This window comes from Sebastes fasciatus, chromosome 5 (assembly GCF_043250625.1).
Source record: "Sebastes fasciatus isolate fSebFas1 chromosome 5, fSebFas1.pri, whole genome shotgun sequence".
NCBI lineage: Eukaryota > Metazoa > Chordata > Actinopteri > Perciformes > Sebastidae > Sebastes > Sebastes fasciatus.
Window position 1 is genome coordinate 10301071 of NC_133799.1, and position 13542 is coordinate 10314612.

General features: G+C 37.0%; 2 protein-coding genes across 6 annotated transcripts in view; one reads left to right on the forward strand and one right to left on the reverse strand.

The window, feature by feature from the left end:
- The first annotated feature begins 17 nt into the window (after positions 1-17).
- Positions 18-8326, forward strand: mcoln3b (mucolipin TRP cation channel 3b). Of its 4 annotated transcripts, XM_074635002.1 has the most exons (15): positions 18-79; positions 211-300; positions 1694-1917; positions 2004-2171; positions 2482-2635; positions 2737-2812; positions 2927-3023; positions 3407-3506; positions 3693-3805; positions 5058-5207; positions 5373-5474; positions 6935-7057; positions 7208-7414; positions 7509-7639; positions 7894-8326. In XM_074635002.1, exons 3-15 carry the CDS (start codon positions 1696-1698, stop codon positions 7931-7933), a joined length of 1683 nt encoding a protein of 560 aa, XP_074491103.1. In that variant the 5' UTR covers positions 18-79; positions 211-300; positions 1694-1695; the 3' UTR covers positions 7934-8326. The 4 variants fall into 4 exon arrangements, with proteins under 4 accessions (XP_074491103.1, XP_074491102.1, XP_074491105.1 ...); XM_074635001.1 differs by lacking the exon at positions 18-79 and having other exon boundaries at positions 80-300; XM_074635004.1 differs by lacking the exon at positions 18-79 and having other exon boundaries at positions 89-300; positions 7512-7639.
- LOC141767561 (G-protein-signaling modulator 2-like) overlaps positions 8213-13542 on the reverse strand; it is a 23548-nt gene continuing 18218 nt past the window's right edge. For both annotated transcript variants that reach the window (XM_074634998.1, XM_074634999.1), the window contains exons 10-15: positions 13356-13453; positions 12561-12746; positions 11498-11660; positions 10603-10788; positions 10407-10522; positions 8213-9393 (exon numbers count right to left, since the gene is read on the reverse strand). In XM_074634998.1, coding sequence (XP_074491099.1) covers positions 9226-9393; positions 10407-10522; positions 10603-10788; positions 11498-11660; positions 12561-12746; positions 13356-13453 — 917 coding nt within the window. In that variant the 3' untranslated portion in view covers positions 8213-9225. The remainder of the gene's footprint in view (positions 9394-10406; positions 10523-10602; positions 10789-11497; positions 11661-12560; positions 12747-13355; positions 13454-13542) is intronic.

Here is a 13542-nt window from a genome sequence, read left to right on the forward strand (position 1 = left end):
GACCCGAGAGCCAATCAGGTCGCAGCAGTAAAATGACGCTCTAATGTCGCAAGTTTACCTGAGACATCACGACACACACACACAGGTGAGGAGTTCACTCACAATACAACACACACACACACACACTTCCGAAGTCCAACTCCTCTAACTCAAGACTCACACAGTGAAACAACAGTTTGAGTAACGTTAAGTTTTTTGTTTTTTTTAATTAGACCAAGACATTTTGGACACAAAGCGCGTGACGACAACAGACGACAACAGGTGTATGCAACACGTTGATTAACCAGGTGTGGGACTTTGGTAAGTAACAGGTTAGCCTGTTAGCTCATTTGTTTTCACTACCGTTCACTGTTACATATAGGCTACTCCACAGACAGGATATAGGCCATAATCTGAATTCATACACATGTAATGAATATTTCTGCTAGGTGACAGCAATAGTGGAAGCAGAGCAGAATGTGAGCTGTTGTGTATTAATAATCAATGCTCAGGTACACCTGACTTCATTTACTTCCTGTCCACAGACACTCGTGCATTAGCAATGCAAATGGATTTTTAAGACTTTTATAGACGTACTATACTATGACTATTTCTTTCGACATTATACTATGACTTTTTATGACTTTTTCCGATCTACTATAATATGATTTTTATTTTTTTTTAATTCGATATACTATACTATGATTTTTTTTTAATTATTTGATATGCTATACTGACTTTTCGACATACTATACTATGGCCTTTTTTTCGACATACTATAATATGACCTTTTTTTCGACATACTATACTATGGCCTTTTCAATTTTTTTTCAAAATACTATACTATGGCTTTTTGATTTTTTCAACACACTAATGACTTTTATTTGACATACTAAACTGTTTTTTTTTTTTTTTTTAAATTCGAAATACTATTTTATGACTTTTTTTTACAAAAATAATTCGACATACTGTACTGACTTTTTAAAAAAAATTGCAATGTGGGAAAAGACAATGGAAGTAGTAGCCTTTTAGAGCTACATATTGATCCTATATCCTGATTTTTTTTTTTTACTGGTTTTCAGTTTCCTTCAAAGGAAATAAAACGAAGAAGAATAACCTATACATTTCCCGGCTGTAATTAAAGGTTTCTCGGGCACACCTGTTCAGTCTAATGCAATCTTTGAAGTGTTTTATGGTCAGGTTTTGTTGATACTGTCTAGTGTGTATTCAACCTTTTTGAGGCCATAGTTCGGAGGGGAAGTGTATTGGATTTCATAATATTGGGAAGTGTTTCTATTCTATCTAGTGTTGTTTCCTTTATGTATATAAATGTAAAAAAAAAAAAATACTCTTTCAATATAATAAAGTCCAACACTTCAACACCTTCACTAAGGTCTCCAAAAAAATAGTTGAATCACAATATCTTTGACACAGTGTAAACAAATTAAGGAACATTATCAGCATCAAAAGGAAAGGATTTATTGCATGGCAATTGTGTTTGGTTGCTTTACATTTTACAGCTGGACACAATAGTTGACTGTTTTACATTATTGATGCCACCAAGGCTACGCTTAGTTTTTTAAGTTCAAACATGTAAATGTGAAATAAAGAGATCAATAATTTTGCATTTTTGTCCTGAAATTTCATTGGTCTCATTATTGTTGTAATGCAAATTTGTATTGCATGTAACTCATTCATATTTGATTGATTGTAGATATGGATGATTCCAGTGACTTGTATGACGGGTACGAGGAAAACGGCTCCCCTCCCTGGGCCGACAACCAACACCAGGTTCTGGAGGAGCTGGACAATGTGGAGAGCCTCAGAAGGAAGATCAAATATTACTTTATGAACCCCTGTGAGAAGTACCACGCTCGCGGCCGAAAACCATGGAAACTCATACTGCAGATCGTCAAAATTGCCATTATTACTATCCAGGTATTAATCTCAGACATGACCTGAACAGATGTTAATTGTGTTGTTTCACCACCCTGATAATAAATGTCTTTTCTCCCCCATCTCAGTTAGTGTCTTTTGGGCTGAGCAACCAAATGGTTGTCAAATTCAGGGAGGAAAATCTGATGGCATTCAAGCACATCTTCTTGAAAGATTATGTTGATGGAGGCATGAATACGTATGCTGTTTACAGACAGACTCATGTTTATGATCACATCGATTACATCATTGAACAGGTAACTGAATGCTCGGATCACCAAGATGGCATGATTTTATTTGTCGGTGTGTCAGTTTATTTTGATCATGTGACTCATTTTCCTTTTGTGTTACTGTAAATCATTGTTAAAATGTTATAACTCTGCGTGCTTACATGACCAAACAACTTAACAAGCTCCCGTGACAAGATGTAGCTCATCATGGGATTGGACTTGGTTCATGTTGTTTGAATTTGTCCTTTTGTTTAGTAGATTTTGACTGCATAAATCTAACCCTAAACTGCTGTAGCCTGACTTTATTATACCTGAGATTTCAATTTTTCATTTCTAGTATGGACATCTGCACAACATCACAGTAGGCAATCACGAATATGAGAAAAATGGTCCTTTCTACAACCCCATGTTAGTGTGTCAGGAGTTCTACAGAAATGGTACCATCTACCCTGGAAATGAGACCTTTGAAATAGATGCCCAAGTGGACACTGGTATGTATGGAAAAACGGAACACTTAACCAGGTTTAACAAGTTTATTTGTTTACTTGTTTTTCATTGTCTTTTTCTTATTGTTGTGGCTTGTATCTAATAGAGTGCCATGAAGTTTATCCGATGTATCGACCATCATTGCGGGAAGCACTTCCAGATTTAGAATTGCACTTCAAAAGGTTTGCGCGCAACATTTAGTTATAGTCTTTATCTTAATGCAAAATCATTTTCCTCTCCTGGTTTTATACATGATGTGAAAACCCCTCAGTTAATGCATCTGCTTTGTCTTCCAGGATGATCTTTGTCAAGATCACATTTGTTCTCAAGGCCATAAATTTACAGACAGTGAGACATCGAGAGCTGCCAGACTGCTACGACTTTACTGTTATTGTAAGTCACTTGACTTGTCCTCACGGCTCAGTAAACACTAGTGGATCACATCAGACTTTGTCTTTTAAAAGCAGTGGTATGACACATCTGATCGCTTCACTGCTGCCATAATGGTGACAATTAATCCTTGTGACACTGCACCTGTTGACACACAGCATAGATAGGAGTTCAAATGAAAAGAATCAGTCTGAATCTTGTATGTATTTAATGAAGCTACTGAGGACACAAAACTGAGCAGTCTTAAAGCAAGGCTGTTTGCACACGGCGTCAGCTACAGTATGTATGTAGTTAAATGTTCTCTTTAAGGCTTGGAAAGTGAATGTTTAGCTATGGGGTTTGACTGTAAGGATGTAATTGTAGTTAAACATGACTCTGGTTAACAGATCACTTTCGACAACCAAGCTCACAGCGGCAGGATAAAGGTTGACCTGGAAACTGATGTAGACATCAATGAGTGCAGAGACTGGAAAGTAACTGGAGCAAGTAAGTTTGCTTAGTTGAATTTAGTATGTACAAATGAATCATCTGCATTGCTTTAAGCTCATGTCCAGGATTCCTGGGATTCATTAAGGCTGCTCTCTAAGCTTGAGAATTTGCTGCTCATAAAATCTGTTTGAAGATGTTCGTCATTTTCAGGTAAGAGTAATTTTAATCTCTCTGTTTCCTCAGCTCCTAGAAACATATACCTGACTGTGCTTTTTGACTGCCTCATCATTATAACATGCATCATCTCCTTCACCCTCTGCACGCGCTCAGTGATCAATGGGATTCAACTGCAATCTGTAAGTTCACTGAACTGACCATAAAGCACAGCAAGTATTTTTGTTTCCCCACTCTGTAGTTTATTTACTCAGACTTAAGAAATGTATGATTAGATAGGTATGATTGTCTGATTCGTTATGGTACTGTATTCATAAAGTGGAGGTAAATCAATGCAAAAAAACTTTTACACCCCCCTTAAAATACCGATACTGAAGGATGGAAGTTGGAACTTTTATAATCTTATTTCTTGTTGGTGCTGATTTGTTGGTTTTCCTTTGCTTGATGTGTGAACTGCTTACCGTAGTCAGTGCAAGACTTTTTTATGTTTTATGGCATACTATACTATGACATTTTTCAAAAGACTTTTTTTCAACACGCTATTCTATGACTTTTTAATTATATACTATAGTATGACTTTTTTGAATAATTTTTTTCTGCCATATTATACTATGGCATTTTTAAGAAATTTTTTCAACATGGCATACTATGACTTTTTTTTTTTTAGACAAACTATACTGTGATTTTTTTTTTTGTTTTGTTTTTTTCAACATACTATACAATGATTTTTCCGACATACTGTACTGCGACATTTTGACTTTTCTTCGACATGCTATACTATGACTTTTCTTCGACATGCTATACTATGACTTTCTTTTTGATATGCTATACTATGACTTGCTTTTCGATTTACTATACTATGACTTTTCTTCGACATACTATACTATGACTTTTCTTCGACATGCTATACTATGACTTTCTTTTCGATATGCTATACTATGACTTGCTTTTCGATTTACTATACTATGATTTTTTTTCGACATACTATACTATGCCTTCTTTAAAAAAATTGACATACTATGGTTTTATGAATTTTTTCAACATAGTATAATATGACTTTTTTTTCAATTTATATACTATGACTTTTTTTAACATACTATGACTTTATGATTTTTTTCAACATACTATACTCTGACTTTTTTTTTGGTTTGTGTGTGTTAACTTCAGCTGTCAAATAAATGTAGTGGAGTCAAAAGTACAATATTTTGTCTGAATTGTAGTGGAGTAGAAGTATGAATTGAATGGAAATACTAAAGTAAAGAACAAGTATCTCAAATTTTTACCTACATACAGTATTCAAATAAATGAGCTTACATTCTACCCCTGCTATTTGTTATGTTAAAATAAAAAAATTGGTCACAAATAAAAAGTACTGATGTCTTCCTTACAGAGATTAACAGTACCACCACCTGCATTTCCTTTTGTTGTGAACAGGAGTACACACTATACTGCAAGAACAATTGTGGAAAAGAAGTCTCATGGTCAGACAAGTTGGAGTTTTTGAATGGCTGGTATATCCTGATCATCCTTAGCGACACATTGACCATCATTGGCTCCATTCTCAAGATAGAGATCCAGACTAAGGTAATGGGGATGTTCTATTACAGTATGTAATACTGATCCATATGAATCGATCCATGTAAATTGCAATGTCTTTCAACATTACGTCCCATCACAATGATGTCTGTCTACAGTGTGTATGTACTCAGAGTGTATTAGTCACATTTTAAACATCCACTTTTCTTTCAGGTCCTCACAAGTTATGATGTCTGCAGCATCTTCCTTGGGACCGGGACCATGTTTGTCTGGATCGGGGTCATCCGCTACATGGGCTACTTTAGGAAGTATAATGTAAGACGAGATAATTCATTTACAGCACATGTTCATTTGTTTTGTATGCAGTGAAATTATTTAACGATACCATTGCCACACTGTTTACAATGGAGATCCCATACAATGCAAATACAGTAGCATTCATCCTTTTTGTTCTTTCACCTACTGTTCATATTTCTGAAAAGGAAATGCTGCTAAACTTTGTTTTTCATATAGTTTATGTATCATATAGTTTATCTGCCAATATTTGAACACAAACATCTCCTCTTGAAGGGGAATTTTTCTCACTGTAACAATACATCCTGCAGGACCACACAATATTTCTTACACTTATCGTTAATGAAGCAGTACAGTATTGTACTTTGGCATTACATGCTTGGGTCTTTATTTGAAATTCAATCTGTAAGGTTATTTTCAGGCCTATTCTTGATGATTGCACCAAACTCCATTCTTGTGTGTGGTTTTCCAGATACTTGCTTTCAGAGGCCTGTACTACAAAGCGAGTTCAACATACCCAGGGTATCTTCTCATTATCTGGTTTAACTAACCCTAACAACCGCGATCCCGCTAAGCGGTCCTACGAAGGTGGTTATCAACTCGGTAAATCAACCCAGGGTTTCTCTATCTGGCTACGAGCGCGTTCACATGAACGGGGCAGTGTCTGCAGTTTATGACCAATCACAATCATGGACAAGTCTACAAACCTGCAGACAGACCGGCAGAGCGGCACATTTTACAAAGGAAGAGCGAACTATAATATTAGACAAATACGAAGAAGTTAAACACATAATCCAGACTAAAAGTAACACAGTTGAAGCTGAGAAAAGAAAAAATTGCGATGTGTGAATGCGTAAATTAACAGATTTATTAATTTAACCGAATACTCAAAAGTCAGATAAAGTTGTCTAGTTGGGGCGGAGACATATGAATAGCTTTTAAAAGTCCAAAGGATGATTGGATTACACATCATTATGTCCTTTAGCAATAATGTAGTGTGTATGACTAATTCAGTCTTCTTTCAGCTGCGTCCCGTCTCCGGCAGTGTGAAACGGACTCGAGAGCAAGTAAAAAAAATAAATAAAAAAAAATCATTCAAAGCGGTAAACACCCACAGCATAAATCCAGCTGTCCTTCCTGCAATTGTCAGTTTAAACTGTGTTATTTTTAGCCTGAATTATGACTGTAAGTTCTTCGTATTTGTGTAATATTACCATACGATCTACGCACCGAGCTCTGATTGGTCAGTAGGCGGTGCTTTCATACGAGTTGATCTCTTATCTGGAACATAACCTGCTCCGGAGCAGGTTAGGTGTTCAGCATCAGTTACCATGGCGATCTACCCTGGTAAGAAGTGATCCACCTTCGTAGGATGGAAAACCCGGAAGGGTTAACCCTGAAGTTACCTCGCTATTCCCAAATCCTGCTTTGTAGTACAGGCCTCCGGTCTCTTATCATCTGTTGTCTGTGGCTATTTTCAGATTCTCATCCTGACACTGAGGGCAGCTTTCCCAAATGTTATCCGTTTCATCTGGTGTGCTGGAATCATCTACCTGAGTTACTGTTTATGTGGCTGGATTGTCCTTGGCCCGTATCATGAGAAGGTATGTAGGCAAATATTGTACTTGTATTTCTACACTGTGGTACTGCTACTTTTACTTAAGTAAAAGATCTGAGTACTTCTTCCACCACTGGTTAATCATGACAGACAGATAAAAGTAATAACCTTTCTTCTCTTTGACCTTTTGTTTAAGTTCCGGACCTTGAACACGGTGTCAGAGTGTCTGTTCTCCCTGATCAACGGAGACGACATGTTTACCACCTTTAAGGACATGAAGCAGAAGAGTAGCCTGGTGTGGATCTTCAGCAGGGTCTACCTCTATACCTTTGTCTCGCTCTTCATCTACATGATCCTCAGCCTTTTCATCACAATCATCACAGACACCTATGACACCATCAAGGTGAGGTTTACTCATTTTAGATATTTGAAAACCCATCGTTATTCTCCCTACCTTGTGTTGAAGGATGATTTGTGTACTGGTTATACTCATATAGCAGCAGCAGCAGAGTGGAACCCCGACATCAGAGCTGCAAAAATTCATGTCGGTGTGTCAAGATCTGCCAAACTCTGGGATGTACAGACTCGACGAGAACAAGAGCTGCTTCTTGAACTGCTGCATCACCAGGTAGGTCAAATGCAGCTCACACTGGCTTATGCTAACTAGTCATTTCATCCTGTGCGGGAGTCTAATATCGTTGGTATCCTGGCATCCTTTGTTTTTTATGCAGTAACGTTCAAACCATTTTGGGTGCCTCTTATTATCAATGACTAATCTGGGGATGCAAGCGCAGTGTGCCAAAGCACTTTTTTAATACTCTATGTAGTTGCTAGACGTAACATCTCTAATTGAATATAAGCAGAGCCGTTTTCTCATTTCAGGTGCAGGAAACTTCGTGAGGGGCAGACTTCAGAGGCATAGCAGGCCATTAATGTGAGGATATTGAAAAAGCTTAACTGTACAACCATCTATAACCTAACAATTAATATGCACTTTACACTTTTATATTTATTCAGTGGGACAGTCTTGAAAATCCCCTTTAACATTATACTCCAGGTTTGCTCAAGTGATTGATTTAATGTAAAGTGGCAGGTTTTCAGTGCTGAACAGATCAAACATGAAGGTTAGAAACACTGATGCAGAGAGCACTTTGTAAATACACTTATTTATATTGATGTGTAGATGCAAAAAAGAAAAAGATTGACACTGAAATTTGAATTATATTGTTTTTACAAAGCATGTCATTTGAAAGGATCCCCATGTCGTACACTAAAGATAATGAATCAAGATTAAATAAATAATTTGGGATGTAAATTCATGAGATTTTATTCCTCCATTGTCAGGAGAAGGTTTCAATACAAAAGCTAAAATAACATTTATTTGTTTCCCCCTCACACTAGTTAATCCCTTATGAAATGTTGTTACAACAAAGAAAATCCCATTTCAGTTCATGGCAATAATAACTCAACCCATACAACCTAAAACGATATAAAACTGGCAGTCTTTAAAAGCAATATCTGGAAGCATATACTATAAATGGCTCCACTAGTCACCACTGCAGTAGTAGCAGTGGACGTGGACCTTTATTTCCCCAGAGAAGATTTGTCATTTGATCCTCTGAGTTATTGCTGGACAGGTCTGAGATCAATTCACACCAAGATGTACCACTCTTAAAGACTTAATAGAATCGGAAATGGGCAGAACAGGCTGTGCAAAGTTCAAATTTGTTTAATTGCTTGGGATAGGTTCACATAATGTCTCTTTTGTTCATCATCATAAAGCAGAAATCCTTCGTTTTGGCTAATGTCCTTGGATACAGTGCCTTTAGTCCATGCAACACGAACCGGCACAACAAACAGTTTGCGGTGTGAGTGTCTTGATGCAAGCCTCCAGAGTAGACAGACGTCACTGGCAGAGGTCTTTGATTAAAACGAGCAGCAGGGAGCAACACAAAATAAGGTGGTGACTACCCAGAGATGCTGTCCGCTATCTAAAAACAAGTCATTGAGTTCTGAAAACCTAAATTCCCACTTTAGTATTGTTTGGGACCTTGATTCCTTCTATAGTCCCTTGTATTCTTGGCAGTCTCGCAGGAACGTTGTCAGGACAATCCAAAAAGGCAGGAATCAAGAATATTGTGTATGAAGAAGAGAAAAAAAGGAAGCTTGGTAACTTCATCTTGTGTCCTGAGTAAAACAAAATCACTCAAGGGGTCAGTCTGGTTTGGATTGGGTGACGGCAGGCGGCGGCAGGACTCGCTGCTCCTCCATCCTGTTGGATTGGGAACGCAGGATGAGACCGAAAAAATCCTCATCTGGAACAGTTGGTCCCTTAGTTTTAGAAGGTGGAGCAGCACACCTCTGGTCGTTAAGTCGGGAGCCCTAAAACATACAAACAAGAGACTTAGCTGATACTTATCAATAGCAATTTAGTTCGGGACGAAATATTATAAAATGACTATTTTTTTTCGACATATTGTACTCTGACTTTTTTTATTTTTCGACATGCTTTAATACGGCTATTTTTTGACACAATATACTATGACTATTTATTTTTTTGACATATTATACTTGACTTTAAGATTTTGAAAATACTATACTATGACTTTTTTTCGACCTGCTATAGTATGACATTTTTAATTTTTTTTACATACTATTCGTTTTTTCAATGACATATGACATTTATTTTTTTCGAAATACAGTACTATACTATGACTTCTTTTTGACATTGACTTTATTTCTTCGACATAATACAATTTTTTTTTTATTTTTTTTTTTTAAATACTATGACTATTTTTTGGACATGCTATACTATGACTTTAATAAAAAAAAATTTTAGACATACTATATGACTTATTTTTTCGACATTATGACCTTTTTATTTTTTGACATACTATAACTTTTTTCCAACATACTATGACTTATTTTTTTCGACATAGTATAATATCAGAAAAAAAGTCATGAAAATGTAAAAGTATAGTATAACTGGAATTTTTTCAACATACTATGGTATGACTGACATTTTTAAGACATACTATACTGTGACATCTCTACAACATTTTTATGACACTATACTATGACATCCAGTAGTATGACTTTTTATGACATTTTGATGACATTCAAGACATTTATTCAACTTAATATAATATGGCTTTTTTTCAAAATACTATATCATGCCTTTGACATACTATACTGTGACTTTTATGCCATGCTATGACTTTTTTCAACATACTATTCTATGACTATTTTAATAATATTTGTTATGGTATGCTATACTATGAGTCTAATAGGAAACAATTTGGAAAGCATGACATTTCAGACAGGAATGGATGTAAACTGCAACTTGACTGGTTGGCGTAGGTATACAACCACAAGTCGGTAACTCTAGTTCTCACCTGGCACTTAACTAGCATGTCGAAGAAGACATCATCCCCCTCAGGCTGCTCAGCACTGTCCTCGAGTCGACTGTACAGGGAGGGTGTGTGAGGGGTATCTGTATTGGAGATCGGGGCTGGGAGGAGAAATCCTTATTAGTCACGATGTGAGTAGTGAAATTGAAGGAGGTGACCAAAATGGGCAGTATTTCATTACCTTGTGGAGGGACTTGATCTATGCTGGAGGTGGAGGGTGTAAGAGGCGGGTTGGAGGTGCTGAGACGTAAGCCAGGAAAATGGCTCAGGCTGACTCGTTGGTCGTCCAGACGACGGGCCTGGGAGCTGGCCAGCAGCTCCAGGAAATGACCAGGATCCTGCAACGGTGTTTCGCACTCCAAAATAGCTGAAAACAGAGATACTCATTATCTGTGCATGATGTGTAACAAATGGAGGATGGTGTATTACACCTATGCTATTAACAGTGAGTGGTGCCAATACAGGAAAAAAGAGCACAAAAGAGAGTTTAAGGATGAGATGTTCCTGAGTTAGTTATTCTATGAAATTTAGAGCAACGCTCCAACCAAAATGTATGTCTTGAGCACTCAACAGTCCCCATAGACTTGAAAGCTGCCTTTAATTGTAGTTTCATCCGTCATTGAGCATGAAGGCTGTGGTAAGCTTGGGTTCATGACCATTACAGAGGCGTGCAATAATAAACGATTTTCAGGATGGGCAAAATGTATCAAAATAGGACCACAGACGCCGTTTTGCTCAGTGAAGGATGAACCACAAACCTTTTACATTAAACTTTCAAGGCTAGAAGCGGTGTGGATATTCAAATAGATCTCATCTTTGACACAAACACAAAGGATTACACATTTACTTTGCTACAACATTTAATATGTAAAAGGACACATTTGTGGACATGCTGCATTCACACCATGTAGGGGAGAAACTGAGTGGCCACCACAACAGACTCTGAATACGATGAGTAATTGGCTTGTCAAAAAATAAGTAAAGACCCTCATCAAGTACAAGTTTCAGTTGTATTTCATATTGAAGTCAGATCATTGTGGTGTGAATGCAGATGGGAACACAAGGGGCTGACTCACATTTCCTTTCAGCTACAGGTGGGGTGGAGGAGGGAGAGGAATTAGCAGTGAGATGGCTTGGGCCATCTAGTAGGGAGCACCTTTGGTCGTCCATTCTGTTGCCCTGGAAACGGGAGAGGAGGTCGAAAAAGCCATCCTCTCCAATAGTATCCCGCGATCGTGGCTACAATGTTAAAAAACAAAACAAATAGACTTAATAACGATGGAAAAAGGGCTTCAGATAATTGAGGTAATCAGGATAGCATCAAATCAAAATACAGGAGAGAAATGGTAAACAGCATGGACATACTGCATCGCTTCTTATTTCTAAACTCCTGTTACAGAAGTAATCTTTAGTTTAGGGCTAATACAATTAATAACGTAATGTTAATTAATGTAATTGGATTCTTCAAATTTGTTAATTCATTTTCTAACACTCGTCTGAATCGTGATGGGCACTTTTCCTCTATTTTCTGACATTTTAGAAATCAAACAATAGATCAATCCAAAGAATACTTAACAGAATAATCAATAATTAAAATAATGTTAGTAGCAGCCCTATTTTAGTTGGATTAAACCGATGCAAATATCTACTGCACTCTTTGCTAGCTACATAAGTGCCATTACACGTTTGGATGTTTTTAAATGAAATCACAAAAACACTTTTAAAAAGGGGTAAAAAGTGAACTTAGAGTAGAGTTTGTAAAAGGTATAGGTTTGTTCTTGTGCATAGCACCTTAAAGATACAGTTGCATTCCTGTGTGTGGACACAGAGGGCATAACGTTTTTGACACCACTATATGGTTTGTACAAAAGGTGTTTTAATTTGATACAAAACTGTTACTAAACTAAAATAATAAATATATATATTCTTTTCTTTCACACGAACTGCAATCTGATATTGTTTTGGAACACATGAGTCAGAAACAATGCCACATTAAAACATTTCCTCCTACAGTATGAATACTGTATGACAAAAGAATCGTGAGTGAGGCTGTGTCATAAGATACATGTTTCACCTCTAACTATTTCTTGAGGGTGAATCATCCCTGCCCATCTGGCAATCTACTATATTTAGAAATACCTTAGGAGATACTGGTGCGTCCAGCTCAGGAGCCGAGGGCTCGGCGCGGTTTTCTTGCTGGTCTTTAGGAGAGGATTTGTTGTTCTTTTGCTTCTTGCTTTTCAGCCGGTGGAAGAGGAAGAGCTTAGTAGAAGCCTTGATTGTGTTGTTTTTTGAAGACCCGGGGAATACATCCTCTTCCCAGTCCTGTACATTCAAGATGCATACAGACTGATCATTTTTAACTGAACATCGCTGACAGATTCATGTTAGAGTGTAATGTTTTAACCATGTTAACACTATATATAAGTTGGGTGAACAGGTTCTTTGGTAAAAGGGACATTTTATCATTATTGTATGTTCCTCAAGCCGTAGCACATAACTGATTTAATTCATCTTGCATTATCAAAGTTAAGACTGAAATTCTGGAAAACTGCACCTACAATTTAATATGCATCACTTTGAATTAGCATCCATCATTTGGCACATTAGGGCACTTTCATTGTCACAACAGCAGTTGGTTTAAAGAAATTAAATATGACTTGCCTCATAATTCATCTAAAATATAAAATAGCTTTAACAAGCAGAGTGGTGTTTACAGTTGGACAGTTTTGTATGTTATAAGCTAGATTTTTATGTCAAATACAAATTGGGAATGTTGATCATATGTATGCAAACTAAAGAGTTGAACCATTTAATTTGGCAGTTTTTAATTTAGAGTGTCTTCCACTGGCTCGCAATGCATTTAAGACTAAAAATACACTGCATACTTTACATCATAAGTGTTCGTGCCTTGTGAAGTATTTTCATACATACCGGATGTGCCGATGAATCCCCAGTTTGATTTTTTTCGGGACTTGGAGTCAGTCCCAGGTTGTCTGCACTGCCTGTTATCCTTGATGGAGACTTGACCCCTGAAACAAAATTCACCAGTGTGGCCACATGGTTTTAATATTTATACAGCACTTTCACAACTACAGGAAAACAGTGATTTAATGGTGCA

What these genes read in the sequence shown, in the direction of transcription:
- mcoln3b (XM_074635002.1), top strand. Translation starts at nt 1,696, where the DNA reads ATGGATGATTCCAGTGACTTGTATGACGGGTACGAGGAAAACGGCTCC. An exon ending in GCTACGACTTTACTGTTATT is followed by an intron (nt 3,024 to 3,406) that starts GTAAGTCACTTG and finishes TCTGGTTAACAG; the next exon opens with ATCACTTTCGACAACCAAGC. An exon ending in ACACCTATGACACCATCAAG is followed by an intron (nt 7,415 to 7,508) that starts GTGAGGTTTACT and finishes ATACTCATATAG; the next exon opens with CAGCAGCAGCAGAGTGGAAC.